Source organism: Notolepis coatsorum (genome assembly GCF_963971535.1).
Source record: "Notolepis coatsorum genome assembly, chromosome: 1".
Classification (NCBI taxonomy): domain Eukaryota; kingdom Metazoa; phylum Chordata; class Actinopteri; order Aulopiformes; family Paralepididae; genus Notolepis; species Notolepis coatsorum.
Window position 1 is genome coordinate 322,648,462 of NC_140165.1, and position 23,877 is coordinate 322,672,338.

Below are 23,877 nucleotides of genomic sequence, written 5' to 3' on the forward strand. Positions count from 1 at the left end.
ATGGGGGGGGGGGTCCGCTCTCAGATGAGGGGGGGTCTGCTCTCAGATGGGGGGGGGGGGGTCCGCTCTCAGATGGGGGGGGGTCTGCTCTCAGATGGGGGGGGGGGGGGGTCCGCTCTCAGATGGGGGGGGGGAGGGTCCGCTCTCAGATGGGGGGGGGAGGGTCTGCTCTCAGATGAGGGGGGGGTCCGCTCTCCCACACGGACAGATGGGGGGGGGGGGGGGGTCCGCTCTCAGATGGGGGTGGGGGGGTCTGCTCTCCCACACGGACAGATGGGGGGGGGGTCTGCTCTCAGATGGGGGGGGGGGGGGGTCCGCTCTCCCACACGGACAGATGGGGGGGGGTCTGCTCTCAGATGGGGGGGGGTCCGCTCTCAGATGGGGGGGGGGGGGGGTCCGCTCTCAGATGGGGGGGGGGGGGGTCCGCTCTCCCACACGGACAGATGGGGAGGGTCCGCCGTCGGTGTGTGAGTGAGCGGGTGAATGTGAGGAACAACATTGTAAAGCGCTTTGTATAAAAGCTGTTATATAAATGCACCTGTTTACCATCTGACCATGTAGGATATGTTTGGTCCCGTTAACGTCTGGGTTAGGGTTAGGCTCGTGAGCGAGTCTGTAGCTCCTGGTTGTTGAGTAAACCTTGTTCCCACCGCGGTGCTTCTCCCAAAGTGAGACGTTTATGCTCATTAGAGACTATTAGAGACCAGCTGTTGTTAGAACGTCTGCATCGTGTCTCAGCCGCGTGAGTCGTGACCAGCAGTGAGATATCAGATCCACATGGAGCTGAATAATAATAATAATACAAAAATAAAATAAAAATGTAAAACATCGTCTGACATTTGATCATATATCTTATTGCTATACTTCAGGCGATGCTCGTGTCTTTAGTGGGCGTGGCCACTCGCAGGGCTGGATGCTCGTGTCTTTAGTGGGCGTGGCCACTCGCAGGGCTGGATGCTGGTGTCTTTAGTGGGCGTGGCCACTCGCAGGGCTGGATGCTCGTGTCTTTAGTGGGCGTGGCCACTCGCAGGGCTGGATGCTCGTGTCTTTAGTGGGCGTGGCCACTCGCAGGGCTGGATGCTCGTGTCTTTAGTGGGCGTGGCCACTCGCAGGGCTGGATGCTGGTGTCTTTAGTGGGCGTGGCCACTCGCAGGGCTGGATGCTCGTGTCTTTAGTGGGCGTGGCCACTCGCAGGGCTGGATGCTCGTGTCTTTAGTGGGCGTGGCCACTCGCAGGGCTGGATGCTCAGAGCAGCAGAACGCTGAACTCACCAGGAGACAGACTAGTATCTGCTGCTGCTGCGTGGAAACATACATGACAACATACATGACAACATACATGACAACATACATGACAACATACATGACAACATATGGGACTCCAGCAGGGCCGTGCACAGGGGGGCGGGGGCTCACGCTACAACAAGGGCACTTAACCCCCCAACACCCAGTGTTCATCTTGGGCCCCTGGGGGCAAAAGTATCTGTGTACGCCCCTGGACTCCAGCAGGAGGGGGCGGGGCCCCAGCAGGAGGGGGCGGGGCCCGGTATAGTCCGGCCAGGGGCCACCAGCAGGAGGGGGCGGGGCCCCGTAGAGTCCGGCCAGGGGCCACCAGCAGGAGGGGGCGGGGCCCCAGCAGGAGGGGGCGGGGCCCCAGCAGGACTATCACCCATAGATCTCGTTCTCCACCCAGCCCGTCTGCCCGCGGCGCCCTCTGCACGTCTCGTAGATGTCGTTCTTCACGAATCCGCTCTCTCTCCCCGGCAGCGCCGCGCTCTCTAACCCGCTCTCTCTCTCGGGGCCCGACGGCACGTCCTCGTAGTGGTCAGGTGGGGCGTCCAGGGAGGGGGGGCGGCAGGGGGTCTTCTCGGCCTCCGGAGACACGTGGGGGAGCTTGGAGATGTCGCTGAAGGCGTAGGGCCCCTGGAGGGAGGGGGGGCGGCAGGGCCCCTGGAGGGAGGGGGCGCGGCAGGGCCCCTGGAGGGAGGGGGGGCGGCAGGGCCCCTGGAGGGAGGGGGCGCGGCAGGGCCCCTGGAGGGAGGGGGGGCGGCAGGGCCCCTGGAGGGGGAGGGCGCACGGCATGCTGGGACAGCCGTCTGTCTCCGCCTTCCTCCTGAGGACAGAGCACAGCGCGGTCATCAGACATGAACACACTGGACACGGACTTCTTGTATATAAACTAGTGCTGTCAATCGAAACAAATATTTAACTCGATTAATCGCATGATTGTCCATAGTTAACTTGCGATTAATCGCAAATTAATCGCATATATATATATTTTTTTCTTTTTCTACCTTAAACGGATCTTTTTCAAGGTCCAAGTTTTAATACTCTTATCAACATGAGTCAACAAATGCTTGCTTTGTGCAGCCATTTAACACAAAAGGATGACCCTCATGCATTGCAAATTTGCATCAAATTCAAAACAGAGTGATGCACAAAATAACTTAAAAGAAAATAATAATTTAAAACAATGAATAAAGTGTGCATGAAATAATAGGGGAAAGAAAACGTTAGGAACTTGTTACATTCACACACACAAGGGCTGAGTAATCACACACACACTCTCCCAGCTCTCTTTCTCTCTTGCCCCTTCCTCATCTCTCTCACCCCCCTCTCTCTCTATATCTCACACACACACACACACACACACACACACACACACACACACACACACACACACACACACACACACACACACACACACACACACACACACACACACACACACACACACACACACACACACACACACACACACACACACACACACACACACACACACACACACACACACACACACACACACACACACACACACTTCAGAAACAAACATAGTATCAATGAGAGCATCAATAATACACCTGAGTGAAGTCTAGTAAAATAGTGGCGTTAATAGAATCGGGGCGATACCGCATTAACTTTGACAGCCTTAATATAAACATACCGTGTTTGAGCCAATCAGCAACACCCTCTGAGAAACGTGACTGAGTTCAGACCCGGCGCCATGGGCATTAGGGCATTAGGGGGCCGGGCCCGCCCACTGAGTCACCTGTGCCCACCCTGGTAATATTTTTTTTTTTGTCAATCAAAGTCGACTATCCAAATCCTTAGTCGGGGACAGCCCTAGTGGGCTCTGATGTCAACAACAACACTACTGAAGCTAGCACGGCACTCTGTGAGAATTTCTTTCTACCCTCAAGAACGTCTTTACAGAACATCGCCTTAGTATGCTTCATCGACGCAAGGCCAATTTAATTCAGTTGGCATTTGAGAAGGACTTAACAAAAAAGTTCAGGAATGAGTGGAGGGGCAGTGTTTTAAGAAGATTTCACTCTGTCCCCAAACGCTGCTTGCCACTCTACTAATGAGTAGCCTGTGGAGGAATTTTGTTAGCTTTTTTATGCACCTTATTTTTGTCAGTTCAGTTCAGTTTGTCAGTGAATTCAGAAGTGTTCAATAAATGGAGACTTTTCAAAGATATAGAATAGAATAGAATAGAAATGTATTATCCTGAGGGAAATTTGACACTGCAAATCACTCAACATTAAACATTTAGACAGAACAAGTCACGAATAACAAAACAAATGGCCTAAGAATAGAATAGAATAAAATTAAATAGAATAAAAATTGAAAAAAGATACAGTAAATAAATACAGTAAAAATATACTGAAGTCTACAGTAGGTCTAATATTGCACAGTGCTGTTTAAAAAGTAAGAGTCCAGGAAGATGGTAACTGTCACTCTGTGCTCAGTGATGCAGTGAGGCACAGTGATGCATTGTATAGTCTGATGGCTGTCGGAATGAAGGACTTCCTGTGCCGTTCAGTGCTGCATTTAGGTAGTGTGAGCCTATAACATGCTCCTCCTGTCAGCCAAATCTGTGTATAGTGGGTGGGAGGGGTTTTCCCTGATGGCCTGGAGCTTAGCAAGGTTCCTCCTCTCCGCCACCCTCGCTAGAGTCCAGCTCCACCCCAACCACGCTACTGGCCTTCTTGACCATCTTATCCAGCCTGTTTGTGTCCCCTGCTCTCAGTTCGCTGCCCCAGCAGGTCCGTTATATATATCCGTTCAGTCTGTTTTTGTATAAGTGAATGTTCTTAAGATAGAGAGAAATTAGATTTTTCAATTGCCTCTCTGCTGTTTAGTTCAGCACCGTGGGCAGCGCCAAGCAAGCCACAGCGCCGCTGTCCCAGCTGAAACGTATAAAAGGGAACCTGTGTTGAAAAACCATTGTGCCCCCCCGAGAACATTTTATGCCCCCCCACTAATTTGTTTCTGCAGCCTGGTCTGACTGAGTTGCACCCTATCTGCGCGAGCTGCTGCGCTAAAAAAGTACAATGGGGCTCTATGGAGAAACCAGGGTCCTCATTTATCAATAATGTGTAAAAACTAGAAAGTGGTCTATTTTCGTTCCTAAGCAAGGAATTTAGAATGTCTCTAACGCACAGAAAAATCTGGATTTATCAAACGTGCGTACACAGGTCCTACGCACACCTGCAAGTATTCCGTGTTGATAAATACCACTTGTTCTACGCTCCGCGCTCGTGCACGATTGTAAGTATTTGCATACAGAACCGCCCCTAATTAACCATATATGGTAATGAAACACCCCCATGGAATGTGGAAAATGGGCTAAGCGAACTATGAGAATTAACTTCACTGAAAGAGCGAGATTGATCAGGGAGGTCTAACCAACCAATTTAACGTATACAGCATTTTCTGTTGTGAACAATCTTATTTGGAAACATGACACACAGAATAATAGTATTTCGCTTTTAATTTTAAACAATATTTTATCGTATGATTATAGATATTTTTTGAGAATAAATAAATCCAATGAAGGTGTCAATTTCACCGACAACTCCGCTGAGGAGGAGGAAGCCAAGGATGTTGACCGACCCAGTCCTACAGAACCAGCACATTGACCCGACATTAAGCTGTAACGACTGAAGTGAACGAGTCGCTGAAGCACACTGTCTGGCTCTGTGCCACCCCGTGCCACCCTGTGCCACCCAATGGAGAACTCGTAACCACTATTTTGCGCTTGCGTTTGCCATATACCATATACTTCTAAATAAATGCCTTTTTTCGTTGAGGTTTTTTCAAGTTAAATTAAGACCTTGCAAGGGGAGACTTACTTACAACTGCTGTCTGATCCTCGTGACTGAACTGCTGCTCTCAGCAGGCCAACTGCGCTCTACAGCCTAATGTGCGCGTCTGAGCCCGTTATAACTGCGCTCCTGTTGGGTCGTTGGTTTTGGTCAGAGTCATTATGGCTTCAGTGGATAACCCAGATCACCTGCATTTAAGTGACATTTTAATTACAGATACCCCAGTAATAACATTACAATTGAATTAAATACAATTAGGCCTGAATGAGTCGTGTTCCTCCCGGTCACCACCGGCAACGACATTATCAGCCAAATGAGCATCGCAGATTATCTGTACATTGACCGAGTGGAATCCCGTTCACATAACTGGATTTGTTTATTGATGGAGCTTTCAAAGCTACACGGGTACAGTCTATTGCTCCGATGATGTTGGGTAACCTGGCGTAACATCCTCTCTTGGCCTCAGCCTGCTGTTATTATTATATGGATATATTGTATGTAGTTGGGGGGGTTGGGGAAATTACGACATCCAACACTGCGTTTTTGTTCCACGCTCCAATTTGGGTCCCAAATTGCGGTACAAATCAAGGAGAATGGGTCTCATTCCCGAACGGATTTACGACAAAAAATGTCCTCTTAGGCAGATTTCTGCCCATTTAAGACATATTAGGGCTGGGAGCGCAAGTCCCCAAATTTTTCCTGAGATCAGATTTGAGCGTGGCTGAGATCAGATTTGAGCGTGGCTGAGATCAGATTTGAGCGTGGCTGAGATCAGATTTGAGCGTGGCTGAGATCAGATTTGAGCGTGGCTGAGATCAGATTTGAGCGTGGCTGAGATCAGATTTGAGCGTGGCTGAGATCAGATTTGAGCGTGGCTGAGATCAGATTTGAGCGTGGCTGAGATCAGATTTGAGCGTGGCTGAGATCAGATTTGAGCGTGGCTGAGATCAGATTTGAGCGTGGCTGAGATCAGATTTGAGCGTGGCTGAGATCAGATTTGAGCGTGGCTGAGATCAGATTTGAGCGTGGCTGAGATCAGATTTGAGCGTGGCTGAGATCAGATTTGAGCGTGGCTGAGGAGCTCACTTATGATTGATTGACTAATTGAAAATGTTATTAACTTGACAGACTGTGTTCTCATAGTGATTCCTTCGTGTCAACGCTACAGGCCTCCTTGGAATTAATTAAAATAAACGTGACAATATTTGTACGATAAGAAATTACGCATTTGATGTCGGAAAAATTTATAATATGGATTCATCTGATCACAGGGCAGCTGGATTAACCATATCTGAACCAGCAATTTTGGACAAATGTATAATTACTTTAGTTACTCAGATATTCAAACACAAGTATGCAATTATTGTGAAATGATTGAAAATAATAATTATTTAATGCCTTCTGTGGAATTTGTCTGTACTTATACTGTACGTAGGGCAGAGCATATATAGTATCTACTAAATCCTAATGAAACAAGTAATTAATGGAATAATAAGCCTATACTGCGTTCATTCATTACGCCATAGGCTATACAGTATACTGTGCGCTTTTTAACTTTTTTGACTTTTTTACTTTTACTCAAGTATATTTTTAGCCAGGCGTCTGGGTGGCGCAGCGGACATTGCGCTCGTCACCAACGCAAGAGACACCGGTCTCGAATCCGGCTGTCAGCGTTGCCTCCGGCTTGGGCCGGCCATCATACTAACTCAATTGGCAGAGTCAGTGGGAGGAGAGTCGATGGGTGGTAATCTGGACGTTGTGGACAGTGACTCCTACAGGTCAGTCAGGGCGCCTGCACAGCAGAGACAGGAAAATGGCGGGGGCAGTGTGAGCCTCCCACACGTTACTCCTCGCCAATGAGAGTCCGCGCTGGCAGGTGAAAAGAAGTGGCTGGCTGCCTCCACATGTATCGGAGGGGACATGCGATGCAAGGCTTCTATCCCTCCCTACGACCGACCAGTGGGGGACACATGCGAGCAACGATCAGGACAGGACAGGGGAGAATTGGCACGAGAGGAAATTGGGATGGGAGAAGAATCACAGAAAAAAGGGGGAGAAAAAGTAGATTAAAAAAAAAGTTTGTTTTTAGCCAGAAACTCTGACTTTTACTTGAGTACAACTTTGAGACGGTGCCCGCTGCCCGCTCTGCCCGCTCTGCCCGCTCTGCCCGGTGAACACCAGGGTGTCCTGGTACATGTGCTGCTCTGCCCGCTCTGCCCGCTCTGCCCAGTGAACACCAGGGTGTCCTGGTACATGTACTGCTCTGCCCGCTCTGCCCGCTCTGCCCGGTGAACACCAGGGTGTCCTGGTACATGTACTGCTCTGCCCGCTCTGCCCGCTCTGCCCGGTGAACACCAGGGTGTCCTGGTACATGTGCTGCTCTGCCCGCTCTGCCCGCTCTGCCCGCTCTGCCCGGTGAACACCAGGGTGTCCTGGTACATGTACTGCTCTGCCCGCTCTGCCCGCTCTGCCCGCTCTGCCCAATGAACACCAGGGTGTCCTGGTACATGTACTGCTCTGCCCGCTCTGCCCGCTCTGCCCAGTGAACACCAGGGTGTCCTGGTACATGTACTGCTCTGCCCGCTCTGCCCGCTCTGCCCGGTGAACACCAGGGTGTCCTGGTACATGTACTGCTCTGCCCGCTCTGCCCGCTCTGCCCGGTGAACACCAGGGTGTCCTGGTACATGTGCTGCTCTGCCCGCTCTGCCCGCTCTGCCCGCTCTGCCCGGTGAACACCAGGGTGTCCTGGTACATGTACTGCTCTGCCCGCTCTGCCCGCTCTGCCCGCTCTGCCCAATGAACACCAGGGTGTCCTGGTACATGTACTGCTCTGCCCGCTCTGCCCGCTCTGCCCGGTGAACACCAGGGTTTCCTGGTACATGTGCTGCTCTGCCCGCTCTGCCAGGGTAATGACTCCCGGAGTTGAAATATAAACGAAGTCTAAATGAAAGACGAACCTCTCAGCGACACGTCGGCAGCAGACGACCCCGGCGCCGGTGAGAAGCAGCAGAAGCACAGGAACAGCAGCGAAGAGGACGTAGGAGAGATACCGGGGGTCAGAGGTCAGAGACACTGAGGAACACGGAGAACATTAGGGTTAGGGTCACGAGGAGGTCAGAGACACTGAGGGAACACGGAGAACATTAGGGTTGGGGTCACGAGGAGGTCAGAGACACTGAGGGAACACGGAGAACATTAGGGTTGGGGTCACGAGGAGGTCAGAGACACTGAGGGAACACAGAGAACATTAGGGTTGGGGTCAGAGGTCAGAGACACTGCAGGAACACGGAGAACATTAGGGTTGGGGTCAGAGGTCAGAGACACTGAGGGAACACGGAGAACATTAGGGTTAGGGGTCACGAGGAGGTCAGAGACACTGCAGGAACACAGAGAACATTAGGGTTGGGGTCACGAGGAGGTCAGAGACACTGCAGGAACACAGAGAACATTAGGGTTGGGGTCAGAGGTCAGAGACACTGAGGGAACACGGAGAACATTAGGGTTGGGGTCACGAGGAGGTCAGAGACACTGAGGGAACACGGAGAACATTAGGGTTGGGGTCACGAGGAGGTCAGAGACACTGAGGGAAGACGGAGAACATTAGGGTTGGGGTCAGAGGTCAGAGACACTGCAGGAACACAGAGAACATTAGGGTTGGGGTCACGAGGAGGTCAGAGACACTGAGGGAACACGGAGAACATTAGGGTTAGGGTCACGAGGAGGTCAGAGACACTGAGGGAACATAGAGAACATTAGGGTCAGGGGTCACGAGGAGGTCAGAGACACTGAGGGAACACAGAGAACATTAGGGTTGGGGTCACGAGGAGGTCAGAGACACTGCAGGAACACAGAGAACATTAGGGTTGGGGTCACGAGGAGGTCAGAGACACTGAGGGAACACGGAGAACATTAGGGTTGGGGTCACGAGGAGGTCAGAGACACTGAGGGAACACGGAGAACATTAGGGTTGGGGTCAGAGGTCAGAGACACTGAGGGAACACGGAGAACATTAGGGTTGGGGTCACGAGGAGGTCAGAGACACTGAGGGAACACGGAGAACATTAGGGTTGGGGTCACGAGGAGGTCAGAGACACTGAGGGAACACGGAGAACATTAGGGTTGGGGTCAGAGGTCAGAGACACTGAGGGAACACGGAGAACATTAGGGTTGGGGTCACGAGGAGGTCAGAGACACTGAGGGAACACGGAGAACATTAGGGTTGGGGTCAGAGGTCAGAGACACTGAGGGAACACAGAGAACATTAGGGTTGGGGTCACGAGGAGGTCAGAGACACTGAGGGAACACGGAGAACATTAGGGTTGGGGTCACGAGGAGGTCAGAGACACTGAGGGAACACGGAGAACATTAGGGTTGGGGTCACGAGGAGGTCAGAGACACTGAGGGAACACGGAGAACATTAGGGTTGGGGTCACGAGGAGGTCAGAGACACTGAGGGAACACGGAGAACATTAGGGTTGGGGTCACGAGGAGGTCAGAGACACTGAGGGAACACGGAGAACATTAGGGTTGGGGTCACGAGGAGGTCAGAGACACTGCAGGAACACAGAGAACATTAGGGTTGGGGTCAGAGGTCAGAGACACTGAGGGAACACAGAGAACATTAGGGTTGGGGTCACGAGGAGGTCAGAGACACTGCAGGAACACAGAGAACATTAGGGTTGGGGTCAGAGGTCAGAGACACTGAGGGAACACGGAGAACATTAGGGTTGGGGTCACGAGGAGGTCAGAGACACTGAGGGAACACGGAGAACATTAGGGTTGGGGTCAGAGGTCAGAGACACTGCAGGAACACAGAGAACATTAGGGTTGGGGTCACGAGGAGGTCAGAGACACTGAGGGAACACAGAGAACATTAGGGTTAGGGTCAGAGGTCAGAGACACTGAGGGAACACGGAGAACATTAGGGTTGGGGTCACGAGGAGGTCAGAGACACTGAGGGAACACGGAGAACATTAGGGTTGGGGTCACGAGGAGGTCAGAGACACTGCAGGAACACAGAGAGCATTAGGGTTGGGGTCACGAGGAGGTCAGAGACACTGAGGGAACACGGAGAACATTAGGGTTGGGGTCACGAGGAGGTCAGAGACACTGAGGGAACACGGAGAACATTAGGGTTGGGGTCAGAGGTCAGAGACACTGAGGGAACACGGAGAACATTAGGGTTGGGGTCACGAGGAGGTCAGAGACACTGAGGGAACACAGAGAACATTAGGGTTGGGGTCAGAGGTCAGAGACACTGAGGGAACACAGAGAACATTAGGGTTGGGGTCAGAGGTCAGAGACACTGAGGGAACACGGAGAACATTAGGGTTGGGGTCAGAGGTCAGAGACACTGAGGGAACACAGAGAACATTAGGGTTGGGGTCACGAGGAGGTCAGAGGTCAGAGACACTGAGGGAACACGGAGAACATTAGGGTCAGGGGTCACGAGGAGGTCAGAGACACTGAGGGAACACGGAGAACATTAGGGTTGGGGTCAGAGGTCAGAGACACTGAGGGAACACGGAGAACATTAGGGTTGGGGTCACGAGGAGGTCAGAGACACTGCAGGAACACGGAGAACATTAGGGTTAGGGGTCAGAGGTCAGAGACACTGAGGGAACACGGAGAACATTAGGGTTAGGGGTCAGAGGTCAGAGACACTGAGGGAACACGGAGAACATTAGGGTTGGGGTCACGAGGAGGTCAGAGACACTGAGGGAACACGGAGAACATTAGGGTTGGGGTCAGAGGTCAGAGACACTGAGGGAACACAGAGAACATTAGGGTTGGGGTCACGAGGAGGTCAGAGACACTGCAGGAACACAGAGAACATTAGGGTTGGGGTCAGAGGTCAGAGACACTGCAGGAACACAGAGAACATTAGGGTCGGGGTCACGAGGAGGTCAGAGACACTGAGGGAACACGGAGAACATTAGGGTTGGGGTCACGAGGAGGTCAGAGACACTGAGGGAACACGGAGAACATTAGGGTTGGGGTCACGAGGAGGTCAGAGACACTGAGGGAACACGGAGAACATTAGGGTTGGGGTCACGAGGAGGTCAGAGACACTGAGGGAACACGGAGAACATTAGGGTTGGGGTCAGAGGTCAGAGACACTGAGGGAACACGGAGAACATTAGGGTTGGGGTCACGAGGAGGTCAGAGACACTGCAGGAACACAGAGAGCATTAGGGTCGGGGTCACGAGGAGGTCAGAGACACTGAGGGAACACGGAGAACATTAGGGTTGGGGTCAGAGGTCAGAGACACTGCAGGAACACAGAGAACATTAGGGTCGGGGTCACGAGGAGGTCAGAGACACTGCAGGAACACGGAGAACATTAGGGTTGGGGTCACGAGGAGGTCAGAGACACTGAGGGAACACGGAGAACATTAGGGTTAGGGGTCAGAGGTCAGAGACACTGAGGGAACACGGAGAACATTAGGGTTGGGGTCACGAGGAGGTCAGAGACACTGAGGGAACACAGAGAACATTAGGGTCAGGGGTCACGAGGAGGTCAGAGACACTGAGGGAACACGGAGAACATTAGGGTTGGGGTCACGAGGAGGTCAGAGACACTGAGGGAACACGGAGAACATTAGGGTTGGGGTCACGAGGAGGTCAGAGACACTGCAGGAACACGGAGAACATTACTTCACACTGTTAGCCTCGTCTTTTGTTTATGAACAACCGCCTCATCATCATTATTCACTTATCACTCCATAGGTTTATTTTTACCATCTTTGTTCGGGACAGATTGAATGAGCACAATATATATATATTTCTTCTTATTACACAAAAGTGTAATGTGATGTGAACGAGGGGAAGTTATGTTCCTACCTGATGATTCAGAGAGTCCCGTCTTCCTGACGTCGCCGCTCTGCGTGGTCGAGGGGGGGAGGGGCCTCAGCGACGCCACTGGGACATCGGGAAACAGGCGCAGTATCATCAGAAACAACAGGATTTGACGATTATCCATCTTTAGCCACCAGAGAGGCCACGGAGATCTCATATATTATCCAAGACCACGTCCTAACCGACCGGTCTACCCACGACAAAATGTGTGAGGATTTCAGGAATTGGTTTGGCAGATTGGGCATAATTAAATGTCCTTGTGTGTTGATACACGCGTGTAAAGCAGAGTAGAATAGAATAGAAGCACTTTATTGATCCAGAGGGAAATCCAGCACCGCAGATCACTCACAATGAACATTAAAAAAAATCTAAAATAAGAATAAGAGTACAGTCCGAGATATACATTCTAAAATATGTATATACATTCTAAATATAATACTGTATAATATACAGTCCAAAAATTGTAGAAATTAGACTTAATTAGACTTACAGATGGATTAATACAGAATAGACGCGCACACCTTTATACTTTTTAATAAGCTTTGACAACAATTGTTTATTTGAGTGTTTCCTATCTCCAAGGGATTCAAATAAATATGGGTCTACTGCGTGAGCGACCAGGTGTCCCCCTTTTGGTTGTACTGTCCCACCATTTGACCAAATGTCCCGCGTCCCTCATATTGAGAGGATGTCCCTCTTTTCGAAGCCAAAAAAAACACAGACAGTAAACGTAGCAACCCGCCTCTTGTCCACACACATTGCTCTGATTGGTTATAGTACTTTAGCGCGCTGCTTGCCTGCTTGTGACGTGACTGAGACTGAGTCGTGACGCTACCTCATATCGCAAATCTGATTGGTCAAAAAAAACACAACAACATTACAAGCGAACTAGTTCAAGATGGAAAGCAGTAAAAAGAAACGGACCTGCAGTTACAACCAATACTGGCAAACGACACATGACTGGGTGAGGCAGATGGCAGGCAATCCGCAGCAGGCTTTCTGTGTTTTGTGTCATAGTTCGTTTTCAATTGCGCATGGAGGAGAATACAACTTGAAGCGCCACAGTGGACGTGAGTCTCACTTGAAAGTGGTTCACCAAAAAGAAACATCCAGATCTATGGATACGTTTCTTTTTAAACCAAACAATGATAGCCAGACGGACAAGGTCACTGCAGCTGAGATAACAAGTGTCTATCACACAGTACAACACTCCCATTCATACAGGTCAGCCGACTGTGGTAACCTTTAACCTTTGATTTAAATCTATTCGGTGAAGACCATGGCAGTTATTCTAATAAAAAAAATTACATTATCTATCTGTCCCACTTTGTCCCACCAAAATCGTACTGTTGTCCCACTTTGTCCCACCAAAATCTTACTGTTGTCCCACTTTTGGACTTTTTGCATCTGGTCACCCTAGCGTGAGGGGGAAAACACAAGTCTTATTTTGGTAGATTACTCAACACATGTCTCTGTCTCCTTGAATAGCGGTTTCATGTGAGTGGAACTTGTGACCGATTCGTCTTCACTCTTAATGGACACGTTCCGTCTGTGCAGAACGAAACATTTACATAATGATCTGGACACAAAAGAAACCGTGTTGTGTAACAGCCAGGGCCTTTATCGGTTTCCACCACTAGAGGTCACCCTTTGCACAGATGACAGTGGAAAGGGACATTGATTGAGAGAGAGGGATGAGGGGTGATGTAATGGTTTCTTCTGTGCACTCATTGGTCCGAGTATAGACACATGACTCATCCTTCAGACCACCTGGTGGATGACTCATCCTTTAGACCACCTGGTGGATGACTCATCCTTTAGACCACCTGGTGAATGACTCATCCTTCAAACTAACCCTAACTAACCTTCTGTTATGTCCTAATATACTAACCTACACTGTAGCACTCAACACTTTTATGAACATGTTACTCAGCTGATGACTTGTTGTACAAAACTTGTAAGTCGCTTTGGATAAAAGCGTTCAGCAGCTAAATGACTAAATGTAAATGTAAATGGCTGAATGTCAGAGGCAAGAAACAGCTCAGATTGATCAGAAACAGGAAACAAACATGTCTATCTACAGTGTAGTAATATAAAACACATACCTGTTAGTGTTGTTTTCCCAGCCACAGTAAAAGCCGGTACTTTTTCTGTGAAAGAGGAAGGGGTGCAATTATAAGATAGGCTACATAGCATAGTACAACAGGTTCACTGTGTAGCTCAGAACTAGGCAAAATCTGCATATGGCTCGCTGATAACAAACTATCATTACACATGAGCAAAACAGAGTCCATTCTCTTCGGTTCAAATAACAAACTCAGCAAGACCGACGGCTTCTCAGTTACAGTGGGTGACAATATTGTCACAAGGAAAGACGAAATTACCTACCTGGGTTCCATCCTAGAGGCAAATCTTTCCTGTGACAAAATGGCATCCAATGTAATAAAAAAAAGTCAACCAACGAACTAGATTATTGTACCGGATCTCCTCTCTGGTAAACAAGAATACCCTGAAGACTCTGGCAGGAGCACTCATTCAAGGGTACTATGACTATGCGTGCACCTCATGGTACGAAAGCACCTCAAAGGCGCTTAAAACAAAATTACAAACATCACAAAACAAACTGGTCAGACTACTACTTGACCTTACCCCCAGAACCCACCTCACCCCTGCCCACTTTGACTACCTAGGATGGCTTAGAGTAGACGACAGAGTACAGCAACTTGCAATTGGCCTGGTCTACAAGATACACTATACGACCGGGGTGCCCATGTACATGTCAAAATACTTCCAAAAGGTCAGTGAATACCACGATCACAACACCAGAGGGAGCTCCACAAATCATGTTAAACCCAGATTCGGCTCAAACAAGGGACTAAACACGTTTCGCAATTATGCCACATCAATGTGGAACGCCCTACCCAAAGCTGTAAAGGAATGTGAATCACTACCCACTTTCAAAAACACTCTCAAAAAACACCTACGGGAGACTGCAATTCTAAACTGGCCCCTGTAAATGTCCTAACACAACCCCCTCCAATGTACAGTAAATTACCAAGTATGGTCTTGTCAATATTCCAATGTACAGTTTTGCTTGTACAGTTGTACAGTGTCCCCCACCCACCCCTCCTACCCAACCTCCCCCCCACCCACCCAACCTCCTCCAATGTACAGTACCCCCCCCCACCTACCCAACCTCCTCCAATGTACAGTTTCTACGTCAAATGTATATACTTTTTCTCTGGACTCTTTTGGTATCACAAACAGTACTGTATTTGCAAATCTGGTATGTCATAAATGTATAGATGTAGCAGTACTGTCTATCTGTATGTCATGTATGTCATATATGTTATGATGAATTGAAAATGGGGGACCCTGATGTAAACAAGATGAAAGTCTTTCTCTGGTCTGCATCCCCTTAACAATTGTATGTATTGAGCTGTACTGTACTGTACCCATTCTGCAATCTGTTAATAAAGTTTTCAATCAATCAATCAATCAATCAAGGGGGTAGGAATACATACGTTTACACTTCATTCTATACTCCTGCTTGTTTGTTTTTTAATCTATTTATTACTTGTTTTTTATTATTATTTATTTTCAATTTATGTTCGAAATAAATAAACGCATTCATTCAAGATATTGTGTGAGCAAATGTATAGTTAATTTACTCCCTCGAGTCTGGCCCCGCGCGGATCTCGCAGCTGTGCCCGCACAGTGCAATACTCCAATTCAGCCATTGGCAATTCAGCGCGGCCGTCAGCGCGCAGCCCTGAGAGTGCCGCTGGCACTGCGGCTTTGCAGCTGCATGCTTCTCCGCGAGTCCGGTGTGTGATAATCTGGCGCGCCATGTAAAAAGTCGCACGCCTGACATATCGGCATGTAACTCGAGAACCGATGCACGGATTTTGGCGATTCAGATGTCATTCGAACGGCAACGAATAACGCTTTAATTCGGTCATTTATATGTTCGGCGACAAATGCAATCCCGAGCCTTCAGATGCTCGCAAAGGGCCGTGAAACTGAAACTGAAACTGAAAAACAATGAAACCCCGGACATTTCCATGAATTTATAAACCCCCCCGACGCCCCGGACAGGGCGTGAAAAGAGGACATGTCCGGGCAAAAGAGGACGTTTGGTCACCCTAGGTTCACTGTGTGTAGCTAACAGTGTAGCTAACAGGTTCACTGTGTGTAGCTAACAGTGTAGCTAACAGGTTCACTGTGTGTAGCTAACAGGTTCACTGTGTAGCTAACAGTTCACTGTGTAGCTAACAGGTTCACTGTGTAGCTAACAGGTTCACTGTGTGTAGCTAACAGGTTCACTGTGTGTAGCTAACAGGTTCACTGTGTGTAGCTAACAGGTTCACTGTGTAGCTAACAGGTTCACTGTGTGTAGCTAACAGGTTCACTGTGTAGCTAACAGGTTCACTGTGTAGCTAACAGGTTCACTGTGTGTAGCTAACAGGTTCACTGTGTAGCTAACAGGTTCACTGTGTAGCTAACAGGTTCACTGTGTGTAGCTAACAGGTTCACTGTGTGTAGCTAACAGGTTCACTGTGTGTAGCTAACAGGTTCACTGTGTAGCTAACAGGTTCACTGTGTGTAGCTAACAGGTTCACTGTGTGTAGCTAACAGGTTCACTGTGTGTAGCTAACAGGTTCACTGTGTAGCTAACAGGTTCACTGTGTGTAGCTAACAGGTTCACTGTGTAGCTAACAGGTTCACTGTGTGTAGCTAACAGGTTCACTGTGTAGGCTAACAGGTTCACTGTGTAGCTAACAGGTTCACTGTGTGTAGCTAACAGGTTCACTGTGTAGCTAACAGGTTCACTGTGTAGCTAACAGGTTCACTGTGTGTAGCTAACAGGTTCACTGTGTGTAGCTAACAGGTTCACTGTGTGTAGCTAACAGGTTCACTGTGTAGCTAACAGGTTCACTGTGTGTAGCTAACAGGTTCACTGTGTAGCTAACAGGTTCACTGTGTGTAGCTAACAGGTTCACTGTGTGTAGCTAACAGGTTCACTGTGTAGCTAACAGGTTCACTGTGTGTAGCTAACAGGTTCACTGTGTGTAGCTAACAGGTTCACTGTGTGTAGCTAACAGGTTCACTGTGTAGCTAACAGGTTCACTGTGTAGCTAACAGGTTCACTGTGTGTAGCTAACAGGTTCACTGTGTAGCTAACAGGTTCACTGTGTAGCTAACAGGTTCACTGTGTGTAGCTAACAGGTTCACTGTGTGTAGCTAACAGGTTCACTGTGTGTAGCTAACAGGTTCACTGTGTAGCTAACAGGTTCACTGTGTAGCTAACAGGTTCACTGTGTAGCTAACAGGTTCACTGTGTAGCTAACAGGTTCACTGTGTAGCTAACAGGTTCACTGTGTAGCTAACATGTTCACTGTGTAGCTAACAGGTTCACTGTGTATCTAACAGGTTCACTGTGTAGCTAACAGGTTCACTGTGTGTAGCTAACAGGTTCACTGTGTAGCTAACATGTTCACTGTGTGTAGCTAACAGGTTCACTGTGTGTAGCTAACAGATTCACTGTGTAGCTAACAGGTTCACTGTGTAGCTAACAGGTTCACTGTGTAGCTAACAGGTTCACTGTGTAGCTAACAGGTTCACTGTGTATCTAACAGGTTCACTGTGTGTAGCTAACAGGTTCACTGTGTGTAGCTAACAGGTTCACTGTGTGTAGCTAACAGGTTCACTGTGTAGCTAACATGTTCACTGTGTGTAGCTAACAGGTTCACTGTGTGTAGCTAACAGGTTCACTGTGTAGCTAACAGGTTCACTGTGTAGCTAACATGTTCACTGTGTAGCTAACATGTTCACTGTGTGTAGCTAACAGGTTCACTGTGTGTAGCTAACAGGTTCACTGTGTGTAGCTAACAGGTTCACTGTGTAGCTAACAGGTTCACTGTGTAGCTAACAGGTTCACTGTGTAGCTAACAGGTTCACTGTATAGCTAACAGGTTCACTGTGTGTAGCTAACAGGTTCACTGTGTAGCTAACAGGTTCACTGTGTATGTAACTGAGGGGTACAATTCCCTGACTGTATTGATAAGTATGGTATCATTAAACCACTACCGATTATGTACTTTAACTACTGGCCACACAGTACATGATATAGATATGATGAACACTTTCCCACCTGATGAAACGAAGTCCACACAAATGTATAAATCGAATATTTTATATAGCAAAGGATATATACAACGTTCACTTAATGACATTTATGATTTGAATGCACTTGTAAGGCAAATGAGTATTCGTAGGCAAATCAACATTGAATGTCCAATCTCTGGTTACGCAGGGAGCAAGTATACAACCTGGTTCTTTAGGGAACTATAGCGATGGTACTTAAATGATTATAGCTGGATACACTAAAGGGGGGTCCCGCTGGTTGTAAGTCAGTAGGGGGGGGGGGTTAGGAGAGCCGCCGGCGATATCCCATCTGGCCAACGATTTCTTGGGAGAATTCAGAGTGCTGAACACGGTGCCCACAGAACCTCGGTCCACAGATGAATACAGCTGGGCCCTCTTGTAGACGGTAGCTGCCGGTCCACAACGAAGAGACGTGAGGCGACCTCACTCGGGGTAGAGCGCCGTCTCACCTGGACTCCTCTCGGGGGGGTAGTTCCAACACTCAGCAGTGTTGGCGGTTATCCATGGCATAATCAAAGCACCCAAAGCAAGTAAATAATCCAAGCCGGGTAGGGCTCGCCGTCGTCCGGGTAAAGTAATCCAATATGCAGGTCCACTCGTCCTGGCCCAGAACTCCTCGGATGAAAGCACCACACGTGGTCTGCCCAGCCTGGTTAAGACTCTAGATAACGCCAGGAACGATGGGGGTACTGCTCACTTTATAACTCTAACCGAACGATGCACCATACATAATAGACTATTATTAACTTAATAGAAATACGTCCCACTCGACGGTATAGTGCCAAACTATGACAATTCAACTATTAATCCACACGATGTCTCAATGCCTATTCTGAGGCCAAGTAGGCCATACTGCACCACACGTGGGTCGTGGGTGAGGCTTCACGTCTGTTACTAGGTTGGAGGGTAAAGGACTAATGGACTAAAAGAAAGTTCTACTTTACTTGCGCCATATATATATGCGCTGTGAACAAATAGTACCATTCGTATTTCGCCAGACGTATTCCTACGCGGAACCGGGCTTGTAACGACATGTTCGTCGGCACGATTGAACTTGAACCAAGGGGCTTGGCTGCTGGCGCCAGGTTCTTGTCCAATGGTAGAATGAAACTATTATGGGCTGTTAGTAGACTAAAGGGATATTCAGTGTATATGTACAAGGAATATACAAGGGATATCAAACGATATACAAATACTATTAAATATATATCCATAAATAAATATATATATTCGGTTTAATCTGATCCTTCACAACAGTGTAGCTAACAGGTTCACTGTGTAGCTAACAGCTTCACTGTGTAGCTAACAGGTTCACTGTGTAGCTAACAGGTTCACTGTGTGTAGCTAACAGGTTCACTGTGTGTAGCTAACAGGTTCACTGTGTGTAGCTAACAGGTTCACTGTGTGTAGCTAACAGGTTCACTGTGTAGCTAACAGGTTCACTGTGTAGCTAACAGGTTCACTGTGTGTAGCTAACAGGTTCACTGTGTGTAGCTAACAGGTTCACTGTGTAGCTAACAGGTTCACTGTGTAGCTAACAGGTTCACTGTGTGTAGCTAACAGGTTCACTGTGTGTAGCTAACAGGTTCACTGTGTGTAGCTAACAGGTTCACTGTGTAGCTAACATGTTCACTGTGTGTAGCTAACAGGTTCACTGTGTGTAGCTAACAGGTTCACTGTGTAGCTAACAGGTTCACTGTGTAGCTAACATGTTCACTGTGTAGCTAACATGTTCACTGTGTGTAGCTAACAGGTTCACTGTGTGTAGCTAACAAGTTCACTGTATAGCTAACAGGTTCACTGTGTGTAGCTAACAGGTTCACTGTGTAGCTAACAGGTTCACTGTGTAGCTAACAGGTTCACTGTGTGTAGCTAACAGGTTCACTGTGTAGCTAACAGGTTCACTGTGTAGCTAACAGGTTCACTGTGTGTAGCTAACAGGTTCACTGTGTAGCTAACAGGTTCACTGTGTGTAGCTAACAGGTTCACTGTGTAGCTAACAGGTTCACTGTGTAGCTAACAGGTTCACTGTGTAGCTAACAGGTTCACTGTGTAGCTAACATGTTCACTGTGTAGCTAACAGGTTCACTGTGTAGCTAACAGGTTCACTGTGTAGCTAACAGGTTCACTGTGTGTAGCTAACAGGTTCACTGTGTAGCTAACAGGTTCACTGTGTAGCTAACAGGTTCACTGTGTAGCTAACAGGTTCACTGTGTAGCTAACAGGTTCACTGTGTAGCTAACAGGTTCACTGTGTAGCTAACAGGTTCACTGTGTGTAGCTAACAGGTTCACTGTGTGTAGCTAACAGGTTCACTGTGTGTAGCTAACAGGTTCACTGTGTGTAGCTAACAGGTTCACTGTGTAGCTAACAGGTTCACTGTGTAGCTAACAGGTTCACTGTGTGTAGCTAACAGGTTCACTGTGTAGCTAACAGGTTCACTGTGTAGCTAACAGGTTCACTGTGTGTAGCTAACAGGTTCACTGTGTAGCTAACAGGTTCACTGTGTGTAGCTAACAGGTTCCCTGTGTGTAGCTAACAGGTTCACTGTGTAGCTAACAGGTTCACTGTGTAGCTAACAGGTTCACTGTGTGTAGCTAACAGGTTCACTGTGTGTAGCTAACAGGTTCACTGTGTAGCTAACAGGTTCACTGTGTGTAGCTAACAGGTTCACTGTGTAGCTAACAGGTTCACTGTGTGTAGCTAACAGGTTCACTGTGTGTAGTTAACTGGTTCACTGTGTAGCTAACAGGTTCAAAGCGCACACTGCTGCTACTTACACCGGAAAATAATTTCAAATTTTTTTCTATTTATCCGCTGTTTTCTACCTTGTAAAAAACCCTATACCTTTTATTGTAACGTTTGTTGTTGTCGTTTATTGTTGTCTAGTCTACAAATCTACTACGTTGAGGAGCCGGGAAAAAACAAGCATCTCACCTCCTGGTACTATGGGTTAGTTAGGGTCAACACTCACCTCCTGGTACTATGGGTTAGGGTTAGGGTTAAGGGTTAAGGGTTAAGGGTTAAGGGTTAAGGGTTAGTTAGGGTCAACACTCACCATCCTGGTACTTGCAGATGTAGTTGTTCTTGGAGTTGCAGTTGTCGTCGTTCCACTGGAACAGGAAGTGCCCGTCCTGGTCGGGCGGGGCGGACGGCTGGTGGTAGAGTGCCACGCACATGTCCCCGCCGCACGACGGCTGGTCCCAGTGCCAGTTCCTACAGGGGGGGGGGGGAGGGCAGCGCCAATCAATACCCCGTCTATTCCAAATCAATCATTCATATTGACACACTGTGCCTTGTTGTTCAATCATATTCTGTGTTGCTCCGCAGTGGAATGTATCTGCCGATTCTATTACTCCCATCCGAGCATTCGTTGATTCAATATGTTGTTTTAATAATGAAAGAGCTATGACCTTGGTCCAACAACCCGTCAGCTCCAGGTCCCTCAGATCGAAGGACCAACTGTGTCTGAGGGTCCCGCGGGTCAAACTGGTGACAAAGGGTTTCCGGGCCTTGGCAGTGATGGCGCCGACACTGTGGAGTAAGCTCCCTCTCAACATCAAGTCTGCCAACACCGTACAGACCTTCAAGGCCTCGCTTAAAACCCACCTTTTCTCTCCGGATGATCACAGAGTTACTTTGCTGTTGTGTTGTGTGTCTGAGGTGTTCTCATGTCCTCTGTCTGTCCATCTGCCTGGCTCCCTGTTAATTAATAATTTTATAATAACTGTTTCTTTGTCCTGTCCATTTATTTGTATTCTTTTTTCCCCGGGCTGCGGCCCGGACCGATGTAAAAATTGGGGGGCGCATTATAAATGCAAATATCATATCATATCATGACCTATGACCTGTTTATTTCCCTGTTGATGCTTCCCTCTGCGTGGCAGTACCCACTAGGGTTGGTCTCTGCGTGGCAGTACCCACTAGGGTTGGTCTCTGCGTGGCAGTACCCACTAGGGTTGGTCTCTGCGTGGCAGTACCCACTAGGGTTGGTCTCTGCGTGGCAGTACCCACTAGGGTTGGTCTCTGCGTGGCAGTACCCACTAGGGTTGGGTACCAAACTCTGTACTTTTAACTAAGGTTACCGACCGAATTACATCGGTGCTACCGAGACCCGATTCACGTCGCTGCCAGATCTCGGTACCTTTCCATGTTTAGTATAAGCGTGTAATATTATTACTAGACAAGAGGGAGCCTTTTCCACAAATATATAATTATGTTACTGTCCCGTCTCTTGGGTCTTTGGAAAGATGAATAACAACATGTTATATATAAAAAAAATCTAAAAAATGTCTGCTGACTTGTTGTACAGAACTTGTAAGTCACTTTGGATAAGAGCATTCAGCTAAATTAATAAATGTAAATGTAAATGTAATGTAAATGTAACAGGGTGGTCACAGTAGTGTACATGTTTCTAAACCACACTAAACTGTGGAGCAGGCTTTACTTCCGTCACAGAGGAATGCTGCCACGCTTGCTTGGTCAACAACCTTCATAAGTTCAACTTTGACCTGCGAGGTCACGTGACACACCTACGCCAGAGCGGGACCGGCTGGTGAGCGGTGAAGGTGATTGGTTGGAGAGCGGGGAAGGTGATTGGTTGGTGAGCGGGGAAGGTGATTGGTTGGTGAGCGGGGAAGGTGATTGGCTGGTGAGCGGGGAAGGTGATTGGTTGGTGAGCGGGGAAGGTGATTGGCTGGTGAGCGGGGCAGGTGACCCCATGAGTCCATGGAGCCCACACACAGCGGTCAGCAGAACAGAACCAAAGAGCTGCATCAGCACGGACCTGAACTTGGCGCGGCTCCCGTCCAGCCAGTAGTACTGTGAGGGGCAGGCCGGGCCGCGGTGCCGCTGGGGGGCCCGGCGCAGGCCGATCCAGAAGTCCCCGTCTCCGGCCCGCAGCCCCTGGACCATCTGCTCCACCAGGCGCTGCTCGCCGAGCGTCTCGATGCTGAGCAGCTCCCCGCCGTCCGCCCTGCAGGCCAGCCGGGCCGCCTCGAAGCTCAGCCGCCGGGAGGTCACCTGGTAGCAGGGGCGCTCAGTGCCACGCCGGCAGATCCTCCGGCCTGGGGGGCGGACAGGGCACAGGGGGCGGTCAGGGAGCGGGCAGGGAGCGGTCAGGGCACAGGGGGCGGGCAGGGAGTGGTCAGGGCACAGGGGGCGGTCAGGGAGCGGGCAGGGAACAGGGGGCGGTCAGGGAGCGGTCAGGGAACAGGGGGCGGTCAGGGAGCGGTCAGGGAACAGGGGGCGGTCAGGGAGCGGGCAGGGAACAGGGAGCGGTCAGGGAGCGGGCAGGGAACAGGGAGCGGTCAGGGAGCGGGCAGGGAACAGGGAGCGGTCAGGGAGCGGTCAGGGAACAGGGGGCGGTCAGGGAGCGGTCAGGGAACAGGGGGCGGTCAGGGAGCGGGCAGGGAACAGGGAGCGGTCAGGGAGCGGGCAGGGAACAGGGAGCGGTCAGGGAGCGGGCAGGGAACAGGGGGCGGTCAGGGAGCGGGCAGGGAACAGGGAGCGGTCAGGGAGCGGTCAGGGGGCGGGCAGGGCACAGGGGGCGGGCAGGGAGCGGGCAGGGAACAGTCAGGGAACAGGGAACAGTCAGGGAACAGGGAACAGGGAGCGGTCAGGGAACAGGGAACAGGGAACAGGGAACAGTCAGGGAACAGGGAACAGGGAGCGGTCAGGGAACAGGGGGCGGTCAGGGAACAGTCAGGGAACAGTCAGGGAACAGGGGGCGGTCAGGGA

The 23,877-nt window shown here is 49.4% G+C and overlaps 1 protein-coding gene across 1 annotated transcript in view; it reads right to left on the reverse strand.

Annotated features, from left to right (window-relative positions):
• Window positions 1-451: 451 nt before the first annotated feature.
• laynb (layilin b) overlaps window positions 452-23,877 on the reverse strand; it is a 28,127-nt gene continuing 4,701 nt past the window's right edge. The window contains exons 2-7 of the mRNA XM_084333666.1: window positions 22,925-23,204; window positions 21,197-21,354; window positions 14,077-14,121; window positions 11,957-12,034; window positions 8,071-8,185; window positions 452-2,112 (exon numbers count right to left, since the gene is read on the reverse strand). Of these exons, the coding sequence (XP_084189792.1) occupies window positions 1,665-2,112; window positions 8,071-8,185; window positions 11,957-12,034; window positions 14,077-14,121; window positions 21,197-21,354; window positions 22,925-23,204 (1,124 nt within the window). The 3' untranslated portion in view covers window positions 452-1,664. The remainder of the gene's footprint in view (window positions 2,113-8,070; window positions 8,186-11,956; window positions 12,035-14,076; window positions 14,122-21,196; window positions 21,355-22,924; window positions 23,205-23,877) is intronic.